This window comes from Erythrolamprus reginae, chromosome 1 (genome assembly GCF_031021105.1).
Source record: "Erythrolamprus reginae isolate rEryReg1 chromosome 1, rEryReg1.hap1, whole genome shotgun sequence".
Taxonomy (NCBI): Eukaryota; Metazoa; Chordata; class Lepidosauria; order Squamata; family Dipsadidae; genus Erythrolamprus; species Erythrolamprus reginae.
The window spans coordinates 177,810,731-177,829,079 of NC_091950.1; the positions used below are offsets into that span (position 1 = coordinate 177,810,731).

General features: G+C 38.8%; 1 protein-coding gene across 2 annotated transcripts in view; it reads right to left on the reverse strand.

Moving 5' to 3' along the window:
* STAM2 (signal transducing adaptor molecule 2) overlaps positions 1 to 16,553 on the reverse strand; it is a 28,272-nt gene extending 11,719 nt beyond the window's left edge. Inside the window, exons 1-6 of one of the 2 annotated variants that reach the window (XM_070731524.1) lie at positions 15,810 to 16,553; positions 5,345 to 5,429; positions 3,729 to 3,804; positions 3,347 to 3,442; positions 1,305 to 1,451; positions 271 to 340 (exon numbers count right to left, since the gene is read on the reverse strand). In XM_070731524.1, the coding sequence (XP_070587625.1) occupies positions 271 to 340; positions 1,305 to 1,451; positions 3,347 to 3,442; positions 3,729 to 3,804; positions 5,345 to 5,429; positions 15,810 to 15,849 (514 nt within the window). In that variant the 5' untranslated portion in view covers positions 15,850 to 16,553. The remainder of the gene's footprint in view (positions 1 to 270; positions 341 to 1,304; positions 1,452 to 3,346; positions 3,443 to 3,728; positions 3,805 to 5,344; positions 5,430 to 15,809) is intronic. The other variant, XM_070731523.1, reaches the window with a different exon arrangement.
* Positions 16,554 to 18,349: the final 1,796 nt, after the last annotated feature.

Here is an 18,349-nt window from a genome sequence, read left to right on the forward strand (position 1 = left end):
TAATATTTTTGAAAAATTGTTTTTAAAAATGGCAAATATCTTTAGAATTTCAAGGAGATCATAGTTCCCTTGCTTCCTTCACAAAGTTTTTTAAAAATACAATTATTCAAACTTTCCTTTGCTACTACTGGCCATATAGCAAGGGTTTGATTTGAATTTGTATTCAACGCAGAATGTCACACATTTTTAACCATCAAGCATGTTTCCAAGTACAAACTTAGAAACATGTAAAATATTGTATCATTCAAGAACTGATGACTAAACTTTTACCTTTAGCTATATCTTCTTCTTCTTTGTTTTTGACGGATGATGCACCATTCTTGGCAGCAGCTGAGGGACTCTGTAAATATACTTGCGATATAAACATGCTACTTCAAGTGGGAAAAGTTCTATATTTGCCTGAACTTTGAAAACAATACTGGTGTTATTTTAGTAAGCTATTTTTTAATTGTTTAAAATCAGAAAACATAGGAATCATATGCAACAGGTGCTTGAAGCAGTTATCATTTTGGGGGAATGAACCAAAATCAAACATCAACTGTTAATAATAATAGCAATAGCATTTAAGACTTATATACCACTCCATAGTACTTTACAGCACTCTGACCAGTTTACAATGACAACATATTGCCCACATATGCTGCCTATTAGATTTAAGTCATTTTTCCCCATCAAATAGCTGCTGATTCTTGCCAGGTCTATTCAAACAGCCCAATATGGATAAACCATATGTCCTTGTTTTTAAAGCTGTGGTATATCTGCTCTTATACATTTGGATTGGGAATAAACAATTCCTAGTCTAAGCAACATAAACATTATAAGATGATGCCATTTTAGTGCTCCATTTAATATGACTGCATTTTAGATACCCACATGTTCAAAAGCACGATTAATATTCTATAGTGATCATTCTCCATTTCAACAGTGTCAGCATCCCAATAGCAATCCGAGAAATTGAAGTAGAGGCTTTGACCTGCCACAGAGCATAATCCAACTCTGCAAAGTCTCCAATCAATGTTTAAAATGTTTATGAAGCCCATAATCTTACATACATATTGTGTACATTATACAATAAGTACTGTATAGTAATACATTATGAGCTCCTACTCATCCCACAAAATATCTCCCAGCTCTATAACGCCAGTGTGGGGAGTGCTTGTAGGGAAAAAATATTGGTGGATGTCATTAAAATGTGAATAGCTGAATGTGATAGAGCTCAAATTTAAATTTTAAATTCAGTCATTCTCCTTTTATCACCCAAGCCCCAAACATTTGTAGGCAATAAATGAATTCTAACATCTTACCTGTGTCCCAGCTGTAGGAAACATAACCCCTTCTTCTTTAAGAGATTTAATGGTAGCTGATATTAGGCTGAACTGGGGATCCTTCTGAAATTCTTCTGACCATTCTACCATTAAAGCTTTTAGTTTGTCACATACTTTAGGATGTGCCTAAAAAAGAAATCACAATAGGCAGAAGCAAACTTAGCTTTAAATAGTTGACAAAACAAACTGCCAAAGAAGTTGGTTATCCAAAGAAAACCTACAATCTGACTTGTTTAACAGAAAAATTTAAAGTGATATTAGAGATGGTTAACCATTGTACGATGACATGTATTTTAATATGAAAATGACGTTCATCCATCATTTTCGAAGAGGACATTGACATCTTGGGGGGGGGGGGTCAAGATTTGCACGTGAATTGGATTAAAGTGAGGGAGAGGTGCACATAGTCAGTAGTCTCCCTCTCTCTTCCCAGATTCCATCTTGCTCCAACAGTAAGACAAGAGTCAAGAGAGTTGGAGATGGTCTGTGCGCAGTAGTTGACCAGGGCATTTTTTGTGTCTAGCCATGCTCTTAGTGTACCGCATCGCTTGCAGAGATCACCTACATGACCGTTGACCTAATCTAGTAGATTTCATCTGCTCAGTCGGCCAGAATCTTTCTTCTGTATTTTAATATACATTAAAATAGCTTCACAATTTAAAAACCAATGAGAGCTGATGTGATGTACTGATTACAGTTGAACTGGCATTTGAGATGTCCATCTTCAAGTCCATCCTCAGCCATGGAAAAATGGATTTGGCCCCGTTGCTCTCATTTTGCTTACCTGGCCCCATAAATGTATGCTGCCCTGAGCTCATGAAGAAAAGGCAGGATGTGAATATGAATGTAGAAATAAATAAAGCTCTTGGAGACCTATATAAAGGAACTGCCCAATGAACTTGGCAGCCAGTTCCTAGGGTCCAGAAATAGCCAGTCTATCCAGGAAGAGACTTTATTACCTGTTCTCAGTTCAGATGCATGAACTGGGTAACCTAAAGCTTCAGCACAAATATTTGTTAAAAACAAATTCTCCTTCCTCTTTTCAACAATCTGGATCCAAACAAAACTTGGCATTTCTCTAGCAGACTTTTTTATAGATAGATACAACTTCAGCTTTTAAGCTACATCCTCCACAAGGCCACACTGACTTATCAGCAGTAAATATCTAGAAAGAACTGGGAAGGAATTGAGAGGAGCACAGTTTCTGGGAAGCCCCTTCTGGTGACAGCAACTCCACAATCTCCCAAGTTGTCCCATGAGGCACTTCGTGATATATTTGGGGACACGGAGTGATGTGCGTAACTCTGGATCTAACCAACTCTTTAGTTCCAACACCTGTGTATTATTCCCACAGCTACCAACAAACCTTACTGGGTGCAAATTGACTGTACATTACCTGCTTATTCCTATCTATTTGGCTGATCTTCTGCAGTCTAAATGTTGTCAAAACAATACTGTCTCCATACAGTCCACAATCTTCCCCCACCACACTGAGGCTTCTGTTTTTATCTATAGATAGTCCTTGACTTACAACAAAATTTCCATTGCTAACAAGGTACTTAAGTAAAACATGCCTGATTTTATGACCTTTGTAACCACAGTTCTAAGCAAATCACTACCATGAAACGAATTTTGTGGCTGTTAAGCGAATCTGGCTTTCCCCGCTGACAGTACTAGTCTAAACACTGATGATGTACCTGAGCCAGTTTCATAATTCACTGTTCAAATGACTATGAAATGTTCCTATTATTTTAGCTCTAACTCAGCATAAATGAATATTCGACCTTTATTTGCAATCTGTTGTTCCTAAATGTTCTTTGTAGTATTCATGATTAAAGAAAATCTCCCAAATATAACATCATCATTTTGATCATCATCTATTTATATCACAGATCATATTTTTTAAAATTTCATTTCTACATTCTAAGTTAATGCTACCATACAAATGCAAAACATAAGTGCAGTGACATAGTCAATATACTTGTCTATTAATTTTCTCTAAATATATCTAAAAAACTCACCTTGTTTATTATGACACGCACTTCACTGGCAAAATCACGCGAGCAGATTTCTAAGTGGAAAATCTTTCCACAGTTTGATACACAGGCTCCCAACAGCTAACAAAATGAAGACAGAATTGCATAAATGAGACCATGAGACCACAATGAATTACAAAAAGCTGCCCATGTTGTAAAGATATTGATCCTAATCAATCCCTCCCCTCCCCCTCCCCACCGAGAAGCTGGATAGGAAGAAAACAGGCCAGTAATACTGAGAGATAAATAAGATAAATATTATTTCAGCCACCAATATCAATAGTTTAATTTTTTTTAAAGTTCACAAGAATTGTTTTATGAAGAACCTGTGAAATTTCACCCATGAATAAATGATGTGCATACTTACAGTTAGCGCCTGGAGTGCAACATGGGGTACTTTATGATTTACTCTCTTTAAAATGGCTTTGAGGCAGTCTTTTGCTCTATAAAAAAATAAAAGAATATCTGTGTCAGTCTCTTATTTTAATAACTTAAAAGGAAACAAAAAGTCCCAGAAAGAAAAAGACATTGAAGAAAGAGCTTTGGGACATCATTTTATTATTAGCGACACAAAAAGAAGATCCACTTCTAAATCCAAATCCAAATCCATAAATAAATAAATACATAAATAAATACATAAATAAATAAATAAATAAATAAATAAATACATACATACATACATACATACATACAACTTCAAAACCCAAACATATTCTGCAATGCAATAGTTCAATAGATCTATCTCTAAGAGAAAATATTCAAGATAAAATAAATAGCTTTCAATCATTTAACTATTTCAACAATTCAGTATGAATCATGGTTTGTTCTAGTAATATAATGCTATTTCTCAGTTTTCTGATTTGGTCAGCATTCCCACGTGAATTGTAACTGAATCTGCATATAAACATTGGCAAAAACAATGGTTTACAAAATACAATAGCTGCTATAACATGACACAGCCATGGAAATGGTTGTGGCGAAGGTGTTGCAGTTAGCAAAACATGAGCTTAGTCTGGAGAAACAAGACAGTGTGAAAAAGATTAAAAAAGAAGGTTGGACAGAGAGGGAGGAGTAACACTACTAGCTGTAACACCAGTAGCTGTCAAGAAGGACAATAAAGGTGTGCCATCCCTTCCATCCTCCCCAGGTGGGTAAAAAATGAGGACCCAGATTGCTTGGGGCAAAAGGCTGAGCCTGTAAACCACTTACAGAGAGTAAGTCTAAGTGCTATTGCTATTGCTATCTTAAAAGACAACAGTAAGGTGGGGAATGGCAGAAGAATCATAAGTGCTGTCTGAGCACTGATTGAATGCAAATGTACAGAGTATACTAACTTAGGTTGTAGCACAGACATTATAGCAGCAATCAACAAGAGGCAAACTTGTCACCTTTTTTATGTTGATACAAAAGATAATGTAAAAGGGCCTAATCACCTGGAAATGTTTAATATGTCTAGTTTAGACAACAGTAATCTACAGAATAGCACACAAACACAATTACAAGCAAAACCGCCCTGGCATGCTAATTACTACTTGAAATACTTTTTTTAAATTATTCAAACAGAACCAGACGCTGATGTTTTTCAGCTATCCGCATTTTTCTTTTTTTTTAGTCCAGTCTAACCTCAAGTATTTCATGACACTTAAATAAAAATAAAAATAAAAACTACTTAACAATGGAAATTAATAACAACCAGTTTCTGAAAAAAGAACTAATGATTAGCAGAAACGTTGGCTGTTTTTATTCATGTTCTCCTTAAGGCTGACTGGTTGTCCTTCATAACACATACAAAAGCTACTTTCTATTCTGGACATTTACTAAAGGACCTAGTTTTAAGGTACACATTTTGAAATAAATGAAAATCTATGAAACACACATACACACAAATATATATATAAGCTTAAAATGACAGAAATGGGCAGAAGGCACAAATTAATCAGTATGTTTACAAAGTAACATTCAAGATATGTTGGCGGGTCTTACCCATTAGGAGTGCTTCCAACCTTGTCACAAATATCCATAATGACTGCCCAATCTTCAACAGTGTTGTACTCATTTGTAGCCTTTTCTGTGGGCAAAAATAACATACAAAAATCAACAGCCTTTCAGGCAGAACACAAGCATCTTCTGTCCGGAATGGTTGCTAGCTGAAAAAGTACTTTCACTATCCCATTAGAAACCTAAATTCACAAACAAGATTGTTTTGAATTCTGACTATAATATATGTCTAAAATTGGACAGATTTATTTTCAGTGCAGTTGGAAAATAATGCCAACATTACAATTTCAAATAACTAGTAAGCTAAAACAGATTTGAGTCTGAAAGAAAATAAAGTGAAACTCGAAAGATTAGAATATCATGCAAAAGTTCATTTATTTCAGTAATGCAACTTAAAAGGTGAAATGTAATATATGAGAGAAACTCATTACATACAAGGCAAGATAGTTCAAGTTGTGATTTGTCATAATTGTGACGGTTATGGGGCACAGCTCATGAAAACCCCAAATCCCCCATCTCAAAAAATTAGAATATTATATGCAATAAATAGAACAAGGATTATACATAAAAGACTATATGTTCTATTTTATTTGTACTCTGAAAAGTATAAAGCATGCATATGTACTCACTAGGGGGGTCATGCACATGGTGGAGGGGAGGGAGAGCAAGGGGAGCTGCGCACACATGCACAGGTGCATGGGGTGCATGTGGTGCAGGTTGCTATGTGCACATTGCATTATGAGTGCCGGCACACACGCACGCTGCCACCTGGGCTTTCGGCATATAATGAAAAAAGGTTAGCCATCACTGATCTAGCTCCTATACTGTGGGGATGTTCCTGTACACTATGCCATCTACTTGGTACTGCCGTTTTAATGTATGATGGTGTTCCTACCTGTATCTTAAACCCTGAAATTATATATTGAAATTCTTTTAGGCCTCTTTACATGGTCTGGGCCACAGGTTTTCTCTAGTGTGGTAAACCCTTGCTTCTTTGCATCTGGTGTTTAATGCCTGTTCTTGTGCTGCTTTGATCAGTGGGCGGCCCTTTCCAGCCACTAATGGGATGTTCCCTTGTTTGCCAATCATCAAGTACAACCAAAGGTATCTTAGCAGTAAATCCTAGCTTGAAATCTTGTTTGAACACATCTAGATAATCAATTTCCTAGATTTTAATCAGTTGTAGGCTGACTACCTTCTCAAAAACCTTCCCCAAAAGGGAAAATTAAAGCCCGGTCAACAGTTACTGAAGATTGTTGGGTCGATGGATACAGTAATATTATAGGTATTTTTAATTATTTTTTAAGTGTGGAACTCATTACCGGACTCAATTGTGTCAACCCCTAACCCCCAACATTTCTCCCTTAGACTCTCCACGATTGACCTCTCCAGGTTCCTAAGAGGCCAGTAAGGGGCGTACATAAGTGCACTGGTGTGCCTTTCATCCCCTGTCCAATTGTCTTTCCTTTCTCTCACTTATCATATATATTTTCTTTCTTTCATATATCCTCTCCTCTAAGTTCACTTTACCCTTATATATATTACTACATGTCTATTTTTCTTCCTATGTACAGTATTTGTGTATTGGACAAATGAATAAATAAATAAAATATATTTACATTCTGTTGCTTTTAAAGTAACAGAAAAGGAACAAAACATTAAAATAAATTTTATGCAAAAACATACTTCTTAAAAAGAGAAAGCATTTTGTTTGAAAATAAAGATTTTTCTTTAAAACACATGTCTTTACAATGTCCAATACTGTACTTACTATATTTGGGGAGAAAATGGTGGACTACATAAATATGAGTGGGCAACAAAAACTAAAATTTTCAAAGGATAATGTTCTATTCAATTACATATTTACTGCACAAAATTTGACAACTGGACAACACAAATAGAATTTCAGTGACATTACTATTGCCAAAAAATTGATATTGCAGCATTGGAAAGAAAAATTGTTATATTATACTTTGTTCCATATTTCCTTTTTTCTGTGGTTTTTATTCATTTTTTTAAAAAAACATTCATTTTTTGAGACTATTATAGGTAAAAATTTAAACTTGGTTTGAGAGAAGATAATTAATCAGCACAATAATAGTACAGGATATATTCAATATTCAGCATGTTTCCCTGAAAAAACTCAAGCGGCTTATCAGCGTGATTGGGATGTGATGTGTTTAAGTGACGCCTTAATTTATTTGATTTCATGCTGTTCACTGTCAACATTTTTAGACACAGTAAACATACCAGTCTTTTCTCATCTCCCACCATAGTCACAGTGAAGCCAAGCGGTACATATGCTTCGTCATATTTCCTCGTCTTAGCTTTCGGGAGACTTATGTTTGTCACATCATCTCTTTCTCTTTCCTCCTTTCTTTTCATCCCTGTTAAATATTTTTCCATGGTGTCTCTTAAGGATTTGTTACCTGCACTTCATATTTTCTACTCTGTGCTATTGTTCAGTGCAAAAAACCCTACTCCCTGCGGCAAACCCCCCACGTTCCCTCGGGTCACGCGCCCCACCTGGCATCACTCCACACACACACCTCCAAGGGGACTAGCCACACTATTTGAGAAACACTGGGTTAGAGTAACCCATCCTGGACTCTTCCTTCGATGTGAGGAGAAATACCCTTTTATTGAAAGATGTGTTAGTTTTTTACTAAGAGCTAAATAAACTTCTTATATCTTCTAAATCTAGAGGGTTAATAGAATGCGATCATTCAAGCTGCTTGTTTACAACCTTGGGTTCCATACTTTGGAAGAAACTCAAAATATATTTATCAGGCTCAGTATAACAGCAAATAAAGTTTTATATCAACTCATTTTGAGTAGCATTTTGTAGATTGAGAGCAAGCAAGTCACTGAAACAAATAAGTTAACAGATTAGCTTTTTATTATGTTGACTAAAAGAGTAGCTCCTGTAAAAAATCGAAGTCCATTTTCACTTATTTCATACATATACATACATACATACATATTCTTAGCAAGCTGAATTTCTAGCACGACAATCAATTCTCACATTTTCTAAAACAACTTTCCTCAATTCAATGCCCTTCAAATGTGCTGAATCTCATTCGCTCCTTAGTAAAGATCAAGTGAAGATATCTGTTTCAGAAATAACAAAATTACTGAGTGAGCAAATAGGGAAAGCAAACAAAAAATTTGGTGACAAAGTCCACAGGATGGTTTCTCTCAAAAGCCAATGGCAGGGACAATTCGTTGGGTGTTTTATATGACTATTTTGTGGAATGTAACTGAGGATTTTAATGAAATTCCCCCCCTCCCCTCCCTTCTGTTTATCTGCAGAATGCATAGACAAAAAGAACTGCTTTCATAACTTGTTGGGGATATGTGTGCTTTCCTCCCTGGAGAAGACAAACAAAATACATGTGGCAGGTATAGGTTGATTGCTTTCCTGGAAGAAAAGTGAAGAAGTGAGAACTGAACCTGTCCATTCTCCAATTTATCAAGGATGAGGAATTCTTGGATCAAATACAGAAGCGCTTACAGAGGGACAATAGTACCAAGAAGATCGTAGAAAATAAAACAAAGCTGAGAAAATGGAAGAATTTGGTATAAAAAACAAGAGCTTTCTCTCTGGAGCTTCAGAATATATTCCAGAGCTTCTCCATTTATATTGGAGGAGTTACCACAAGCTTCAGGATGTTGTATGCACAATGTGAGCTTCTTTCTTGGACTCACATTCACACTGTAATGAAAGAGAGTTGGAATCCAACCACACAGTACCCATTAGAAGTGACTGGGGCTTTTGTCTTGTGATCTGGGATCATTTTGAGCATATGACTCATGAGGGCTTTCTTTAGAGTCGTTTCCATCATTTCCTGCTTGAATGATTGGTACAGGTCTCTTATGAGGTGGAAAGGAATTGCAGTCAAGTAATAATCAAAGCTTCTTTCTGTCATTCCTGTTTTAGAACATCTCATATCTGTCTGCAATTCAGATCTTTCTGGGAGCAAGTATAGAGAGAATGGTGGGCCCATAGCTCCACCGAGAAATAAAGGAAGGGAATTATTTAGATTTAGAGAGCCAGGTTTACGGCCAGGGTACAGCACAACTGTGCTTGCATTAGTCATGCTTATGGACAACCTATTGAGAAATTGGGATTTAGGGAGTACAATATGGTTCTCTCCTTGATCTGTCATTGGATTTCAGTACTATTGTGGCAGCCATTATCTTGCAGTAGTTGCCTTCCATCCTGAAGGGTCAGTTTCAAATTTGATGGAAGGACAACCTTAGCCTATGAAATGGCTAAGGGCTCTGCTTTCTTTTACTTCTCTTTAACATATGTTGAAACTGTTTGGAGAAAGTAATCAGCCTGCAAGGAGTTCGCTAAGAACAAGTGTGTTATTTGTCTCAGATGTTTTGTAACCTTGGTATCTTCCTGTGAGAACTTCTAAACTTTTATTGAGTTTAGTGTAGTGTAAGCGGCCTAGAAACCAAGAGGCTGTGAGTTTTAGGCATCCTTTGGCATCAAAGTCAGTTGAGTGATTTTGGGTCAGTTACTCACTCAGTCTAACCCAGTGATTTTCAACCTTTTTTGAGCCGCGGCACATTTTTTACATTTACAAAACCATGGGGCACATTGAGGGGGGGGGGGCTAAAAAAGTTTGGACAAAAAAATCCTCTCTCTCTCTCTTCCTCCCTTTCGCTCTATTTCTCTCTCCCTCCCTCTTTCTCTCCCTTCCTCTTTTCTCTCTCTCTATCTCTCCATCCTTCTTTCTTTCTCTCTTCCTTCTTTCCTCTTTTTTGCTCTCTTTCTCTCTCCCTCCCTACCTCCCTCTATGTCTTTCTCTCTCCCACCTTCCCTCCCTCTCTTTCTCTCTCTCTCTTTCTTTCTCTCTCCTCTCTTACTTTCTTTCTCTCTTGTTCTTTCTCTCTCTTGCTTTCTTGCTTTCTCTCTCTCGTTCTTTCTTTTTCTCTCTCTTGCTTTCTCTCTCTTTCTTTCTCTCTCTCTCTTGCTTGCTTTCTCTCCCTCTTGCTCTTTCTCTCTGTCTTGTTTTCTTTCTCTCCCTCTTTCTCTTTCTTTCTTTCTCTCTTTCTTTCTTTCTCTCTCTCTTGTTTTCTCTCTCTCTGTGCTTCACAGCACACCTGACCATGTCTCACGGCACACTAGTGTGCCGCGGCACACTGGTTGAAAAACACTGGTCTAACCCGCCTCACAAAGTTGTTGTGGGGAAATTGGAGGCATGAGTATTAGATATGTTCACTGCCTTGAGTTGACCAATATATAGGTGACCTATCTAAAGAGCAAGTGCAATGAAATGGGTAAATAACCTTGAGTAATGTGGACAGGGGAAGGAATGCTGCCCAGGAAACAAAAGAGAAAGGAGCTCTCACTATTTTAATAGAGAAAGAAATTTAGAAAGAATCCGGCCTACTAGATCAAACCATTAAAACTGGGATGGGACTTTTGTACTTTCAAACTTAATTGTGTTAATGTAGCCTTACAATAAATTGGATTTAGCTCATCAAGTCATGTTTCCTGGTTTATCTACCTGGTTTATTCAGGAGGGCTGACAGCAGGTTAAAAATATAATAACAATAACTTTATCACAGTTACTTCTTTGAGCCAATTGAAGACATTCCTGGATCAAGAGGTCTTGCTCATAATTATTTGTGTTCTAGTAACCTTCTGTTGAATTATTGTAATGTACTCTTCATGGGCCTCTCTTGAAAGAATATTCAGAATCTACAGCTGTTATAGAATGTACTGTATCAATCTGGACTGTTATGAGTTGTTCTTGTATAAATGAATCTTCTCAGTTAAGAGAAGCACTGGGTTTTATTTATTTACTTAATAGATTTATATGGCTCCCCATCTTGCCACCAATTTCTGCACAGTTTTGGATCTGATTATGCAGTCAACTCCCTACAGGTCTCATTTTTACAAGATGCCAGCTGACAGGTCCTCAGAAGTGGGCTTTTTTTGACAACTACTTATTACTTAAGAGATATTCAGTCAGCTCTGCGAGCATCTGACTTTTACATTCTCTACTTTTTTGTATTCTACTTTTTAAGAAATTTATGTATAATTGGGATTTTGTCTCTTTTTCTTTCTTTACAAGTGTAATTCTATGAGCTGTGTAGAGTCCTTAAAATTGGGTGGTCTATTAAAAAAAAGCATTTGTGTATAAAGCTCCCAAAATACTTGATGTCTACTAACCATTGTCCCTCATCACTAATCAATATGGGAATAAATGATACAATTCTGAAGTTACTGTAAACCACAAGTAAATGATGCTGAGGACACAGGAAATATTTTCTTCATTCCTTCTTAGTCCAAGAAGAGAGAGAAGATTACTGGAAGCAAACAGGTGGCATGCAGATGGTACCATAGGGAATGGTTTGATCACGGAACATATTTCCAAGATGAGGAACTCTTGGTAAGTAATAGACTACAACACAAAAGAACTAAGAAAAATATATTTAGGAAGCACCTTGCAAATCTGTCCAGGAAGACAAGCAATAATAGGTATAAATTCAAGGAAGATTTTTGAGGTAGACAGATGTTCTGGAAGATAAATATTATTCCGTAATGGAAGTAATAGTCTAGGTGGTCATTTGCAGAAACTGCTATAGGTTTCTATACTGAGCTAAAGACTCTTTGTAAATTTTATCTTTAATTTTCTGATTAAAATGTCTACTTTTAAAACACTTATTTCAACAAAAACATGCAAAAGCTTTGTTTCTATGATTCTTCTAAAGATATATAATATATATAGTGCTAAAATTAAATATTTTATGAACATTTATTGATATAAAAAAGCTTAAGATTTTATTTATTTATCTTCTCTCTTGGTGAAATTTTTTAAAATGTGATTTGTACATTTGGAATTAAAAACATAGTCACCAGAAATTAAAGAATTTACATCAATAAAATCTGAGGAAACATGCACAGGATTGCAACTTTCATCAACAAAACACTACCATTTTTGGAATTTAAGTTCTCAAGAGAAAAAAATTGGTTCTGATAGTAAATGTTTTGTCATTAATAAAAGATTAGTCATATTACATAAATTTGAGTAGGGACTTGTGCTAAATTTCTGGAAGCTTCAGTTAACATAAAATGTAATTAGTTCTGACAGGAATTTAATATAAACCCATAATTTTTTATTAAATTGCAGCTAATTTCCTATCTACTCAATTTAAAATCTCTTCTGAATGCTTATACAATCTAACATCTGCACACAATGAAGAATAATCTTCCAATATTCTATGCTCTAAGCCAGCTTTTCTCAACTACTGTTCCGCAAGAGCTCGCTAGCAATTCCACGAGAGGCTGTGATTGAAAAATATAAACATTTTTAATGGTATTAAACTGTGTAATGCTAGCAACCACATTGGTGGAAATTTTTACATGTCAGGATTCAGTGGCACCATGCTCTTGGTTGAAAAACATGGATTAGATAGGCCAGAAATGAATGAATGAATGAATTTGTTTGTTTGTTTGTTTGTATGCCGTCCCTCTCCATAGACTCGGGGCGGCTCACAACATACAATAGAACAATTCACAACAAATCTAATAAATTTAAAAAAAACATTTAAAAAAAAACCCCACTATTAAACCAGACATACACACAGACATACCATACATAAATTGTATAAGCCCGGGGGAGGGCGAGAATACCTCAAATCCCCCATACCTGATGGCAGAGGTGAGTTTTAAGGAGTTTACGGAAGGCAAGGAGGGTGGGGGCAGTTCTAATCTCTGGGGGGGAGCTGGTTCCAGAGAGTTGGGGCTGCCACAGCGAAGGCTCTTTAATTTAATTTAATTGTATTTTGTATTTTGTGATTTTGAATGCATTTTATGCAGGAACCTCAACATTATTTTAAAGGCTCTTGACACTGTAGTTTGTAACAATAGCTCTTTTTTGAGGGTTTTTTTTAAAAAATTGAAAGTACTTTGTATTGATTTTTTTCAATGTTCTTGTGCAATTTTTAAAAGGTTTTGTTTTAGTGATACTTTTAAAATAACTTTGATCAAGTACTTTTAGACAGTATGAAAAAATGTATTTATTCAAAAATAATTCATGATAATAACGTACAGTACAAATGTGACTGAAATCTGCAAGCACATAATTTACTAAGCATTATACATATAAAATATTGTAAACCCAACTGAGTTTTAACAGGATATTTCCCTCAGGTATTTACAGCTTATACAGATACCTATTCTCTAATTTTAACATATTCACCCATCAAAAATGTCATCCTGCAATATGCAGATGACTTATAGCTGTACTATTACAAATGAGAAAGAAAAATGTCTTGTCATCTCTACTGATGTATGAGTTCTTGCCTAATCCCACTAATACACAGCTTTAAATAATTTGTGAAGTTGTGAATTATTTTACTTTTAGATCCAATTCTCATGAATTCAACTAAGCAAGAGAAGCTAAAATAAAAGTATAAAATAATAAAGTGGACAAACAAACCTAATAAGTTCAACTTCAGTACAGTACTTGGAAATCTTATATCGTTAGGTTTTGGAATAAAAATCTTTGTTTTTGAGATTTAACCAAACAATAGCTCTATATAGTTAAACCAAGACAGCAACCAACTATTTAAAAGACCCTTGAAGAACTTAACTTCTATTCTTACCAATCAAAACTGGTCTTTGAAATGTCAAACATTACTAGCTACCTCTCCTAATTCCAGTTGTATAGTTATATTTTAGAGACCATTTCCTGCCTTATAAATCTGTGCTTACCTAAAACTAAACAAAAGCTTTAGCTGTTGGGAATGCAAAATAAATTCCTTTCTATTTAATTCTATAATTCATCATTTAATGAAATGTGGTAATTCCTTCTTTCTCTATTTGCATTATTTTTTTTTAAAAAACCCACATTTAGCTGTAAATATGTATATTTTTTTCAACCAAAAGTTAAAACAATGACTTTTGCTATTAATTCATTTGGCTTTAGTTTCTGAATCCCCACTCACTAAGCACAGGTTATCAACATGTAGTTCTTGAGAAAATTTTGGTGGTCCATGGAGAAATCTTGGCCCCTGGCTGAGTGCCATTAATCCAGTCCAGGAAGAAAGGAAAGGAAAAGGGAAAGGAAGGGAACTGGGGAAGGGACTACAGCTACAGCTCTGGAATATGGGACTGACTTTCCCAACATCATCAGCAAGCCACAGTCAAATAAGCTTCAATGATTTTGTAATAGTTACATTAATTTTAATAATTTTGTTACAATTAAACAACCTTTATAAAGATTTTATTATGATTAAATAAGCATTTATTATTTTGTTATGTTAAATAGGTACATTTCATATTTATAAAATGGAAATTCTCAGATCATTACTTTACAAATGTATTTATCTTTTTAAAAAATCATATCAGTGGTCTGCAGGACTTAAAATTATGAATTTGGTCCGTGGGATTTAAAAATATGACCTTGGTGGTCCCTAAGGTCCAAAGGATTGGGGGACCCTGCTTTTAAAGTGTCCTGGCAAAAATACAAGATAAAAGGTGGTCCTATGGATTTGTACCCCCCACCCCCCAGGTGATTGCCTTTAAAATATATTTATAGACAATGATTCCTCCCCCCCCCCCCCCAAATTTAATCTTGGGCAAATCATTCACTCTCAGGTCTGACCTGGGGAAGAGGACAAGAATCAGGTTCACCCAGCCAGAGAGAATTTGGCAAAATCTTTTTTTCCCCCAAGAAATTTTTTATTTTTCCTACACTACATCAAACAGAGATTAATATGTATATACCTTAAAATATTAAGAATAACATACATGGTTATGCATTTTTATCACTTGTTCAAAACTCCATAGCTCTGTCCTAACCCTTACATCAACCAATCTCAGCCTGCCACTCTTTTCTCCCCCTTTCTTTCACTCTCCCCCTCTCTCTATCTCCTCCTACCTACTTACTCCTTTACTCCCCCTCTACCTCTCTCTTTCTCGTCCTCCCCCTTCTACTTCCTCTTCTACCCTCTTCACCTTTCCCAGATTGTTTTTTTTAAATCATGGTTGGCAGACTGATGGTATACATTCACAAATATAAGTAAGTAAGTAAGTAAGTAAGTAAGTAAGTAAGTAAGTAAGTAAGTTTGTATCGATAGATAGATAGATCTATCGATAGATCTAGCAATATCTCTTCCAAAAATTCTCATTGTTATAACATTTTCGCAAAATCACTTGAGCCTCTTAATGGGGGGCCAAGTACGAAGCGACGACCCACATTATTCCCTCAGGTAAATCAGGTGGAGCTTTTTGCTTCACTTCCTCCCTCGCACAGGGGGCTTCAACTCCAATCCTCCCAGTTACGACAGACCTCCTCGTGGAAAATCCAGTCTTAGGGACGGGACTGAGAAGCAGAGGCTCCCCTCCTGCGCCCGTCCTCGCAAAGGGAGGCAAATGGGGTGCGGGAGGCTTGGACTACGGGGAGAAAACCCCTCTTCCACTCACCCACATCCTGCTCGAAAGGGTTGGGGGCGAAGAGCGGCATGACAACGTTGGCGGCGGCGGCGGCACGAGCGTTAACGTCAACACCCCGAAGTGGGGGGAAATGGAGGGGGTGCTTCAACCTGGCTCGGTCCGGGTCAGCAGCCGCCCCAGCGCAGGACGCAAACTCACTTCGCAGCAGTCCTCGCCCTCGACGCGGCCACGCCCCTCCTTGCCTTCGCTTCCTCTTCCGCCATCGCGAAGGACCCCTTCGACGCGCCCTCTCCGCCCCCTTGTCGTCTTGTAACCGCCTGATTTTTTTCTCGCCGGATTCAAAGAGTCCAAAAGGTGAGCGTTCCCGAATAACGAGAGACCGCGGAACACTTTTTTAAATAGTTCCTTATTTCAGCAGCCAGCACCGGCGAGGGGTGTTTGTGTGTGTGAACCCCACTGAATCCTTCGGCTTAAGGAACAGGCATGGGCGTAAGCAACAGTTTGGGGGGCCTCGGGGAAAAATAGAGTTAGAAATCGAAGAAAACAGAACGATATTAAGCTGTTTTCTTATACCGAAACACAGAGACGAGCCGCTGGATAGATAGTAATTATTGTATAGCTCCGATTTGCGCCGATAAAAAAAATAATAACGGGAAACTGCACCCGGAAGTGTTTGTGAATAATTGCCGTGACAAATTCTGTGGTTCTGTATTTTCCTGGATCTACGAATGACTCGTCTGAAGAGCAGGGTTCTCCCCGCGTCATTTTCCCGTCTTCTTCTCGCGAGTCGAATGGGATTTCAAGTAGGCGCGGGAAGGAGGGGCTAAGAGAAGAGGGAGGAGGGAATGGATGGGTGGGAGAGGAAAAGATGCGCATGCGTTTGTTGCGGGAACGCTGTCGCCGCTCCTGTTGGAATTGTGATTAACATTTGGACAGAACGTTCATATTTTGTTTAATGTTAAAGCAGCAGTCATTTATTTATTGTGACCAGGTAGACAGATTTTTCTCTCTCCCTAACCTGGTCTTTCACGTCTTCTGATGGTGCAGTCCTCGCCAATAAACCTGTAGATATTCTCAGTCACCCAGATCATAGTTGCCCCAAAGGTTCTTTTTCAGGAGGCAACTGGATTTTCTTGTTTTCTTTTGAACACCTTTCACTTCTCACCCAAAAAGCTTCTTCAGCTCTGATGGAATAAACAATTTATTGCTTTATAATTGCTATGATGTATCCTTGAAAAAGGGGCGGCATACAAATCTAATGAATTATTATTACAGTGTATGCTCTTTTTTATTCAATTGTTTCGGTCATGAAACTAGCAGTTTGCCAGGTTTTAGACCCTGTTCCATTAATTAAATTGCTTTAATTAAATTCAAATTACTTTTATTTAATACATTAATTAATATAATTGATGCATATGATTGGTCAAGTTTCCACTTTTACATATCTAAACTCATAGTAGGGTTCCAATATTCAATATTCCACTTTTACATATCTAAACTCATAGTAGGGTTCCAATGTTCCAACAAATATTCAAAATTTCCTTTACATCCTTTTACAAATTTCTACAATATATTTTTTTAGTTTTCCATCAAGAGATAGAAGATACAGTACTACCGTGTTTCCCCGATAGTAAGGCAGTGTCTTACTATCTTTTTACCCCCAAAAGCCCCACTGTGTCTTACTTTGGGGGTATGTGTTATATTGTCCCGGGCACCGGGGCCGGCTCGTCTTCGGGCTTCGGCCCGGGCGAGGCCTCTTCTCCTCCGGGCGGGCGGCGTTAGGCGGCGTTGCGCGGCAGGCGCGGCTGCCCGTCGGGACCGGCCTCCATCCCTCCTGCGCCGTGGTGGGGCCGGTCCGCGATGCGCGTCCTGGGGGCGCCCGGCTGGCCGGCTCCGGAGGCTGCGGCTCTTCCTGCTGCTGCCCAACGCCGAGGATGCCCCGCGCCCAGCCCGGCTACGGCAGCAGGCAGGCAGGCAGCCCCAGGCGCGGCGGGGAGAGCAAAGGCGGCTTCGGCCCGGGCGAGGCCTCTTCTCCTCCGGGCAGGCGGTGTTAGGTGGCGTTGCGCGGCAGGCGCGGCTGCCCGGAGGAGAAGAGGCCTCGCCCGGGCCGAAGCCGCCTTTGCTCTCCCCGCCGCGCCTGGGGCTGCCTGCTCTCCCCGCCGGGCCGGGCCGAAGCCGCCTTTGGTCTCCCCGCCGCGCCTGGGGCTGCCTGCCTGCTGCCGTAGCCGGGCTGGGCGCGGGGCATCCTCGGCGTTGGGCAGCAGGCAGGCAGGCAGCCCCAGGCGCGGCGGGGAGAGCAAAGGCGGCTTCGGCCCGAGCGAGGCGTCTTCTCCTCCGGGCGGGCGGCGTTGCGTGGCAGGCGCGGCTGCCCGGAGGAGAAGAGGCCTCGCCCGGGCCGAAGCCGCCTTTGGTCTCCCCGCCGCGCCTCGGGCTGCCTGCCTGCCTGCTGCCCAACGCCGAGGATGCCCCGCGCCCAGCCCGGCTACGGCAGCAGGCAGCCCCAGGCGCGGCGGGGAGACCAAAGGCGGCTTCGGCCCGGGCGAGGCCTCTTCTCCTCCGGGCGGGCGGCG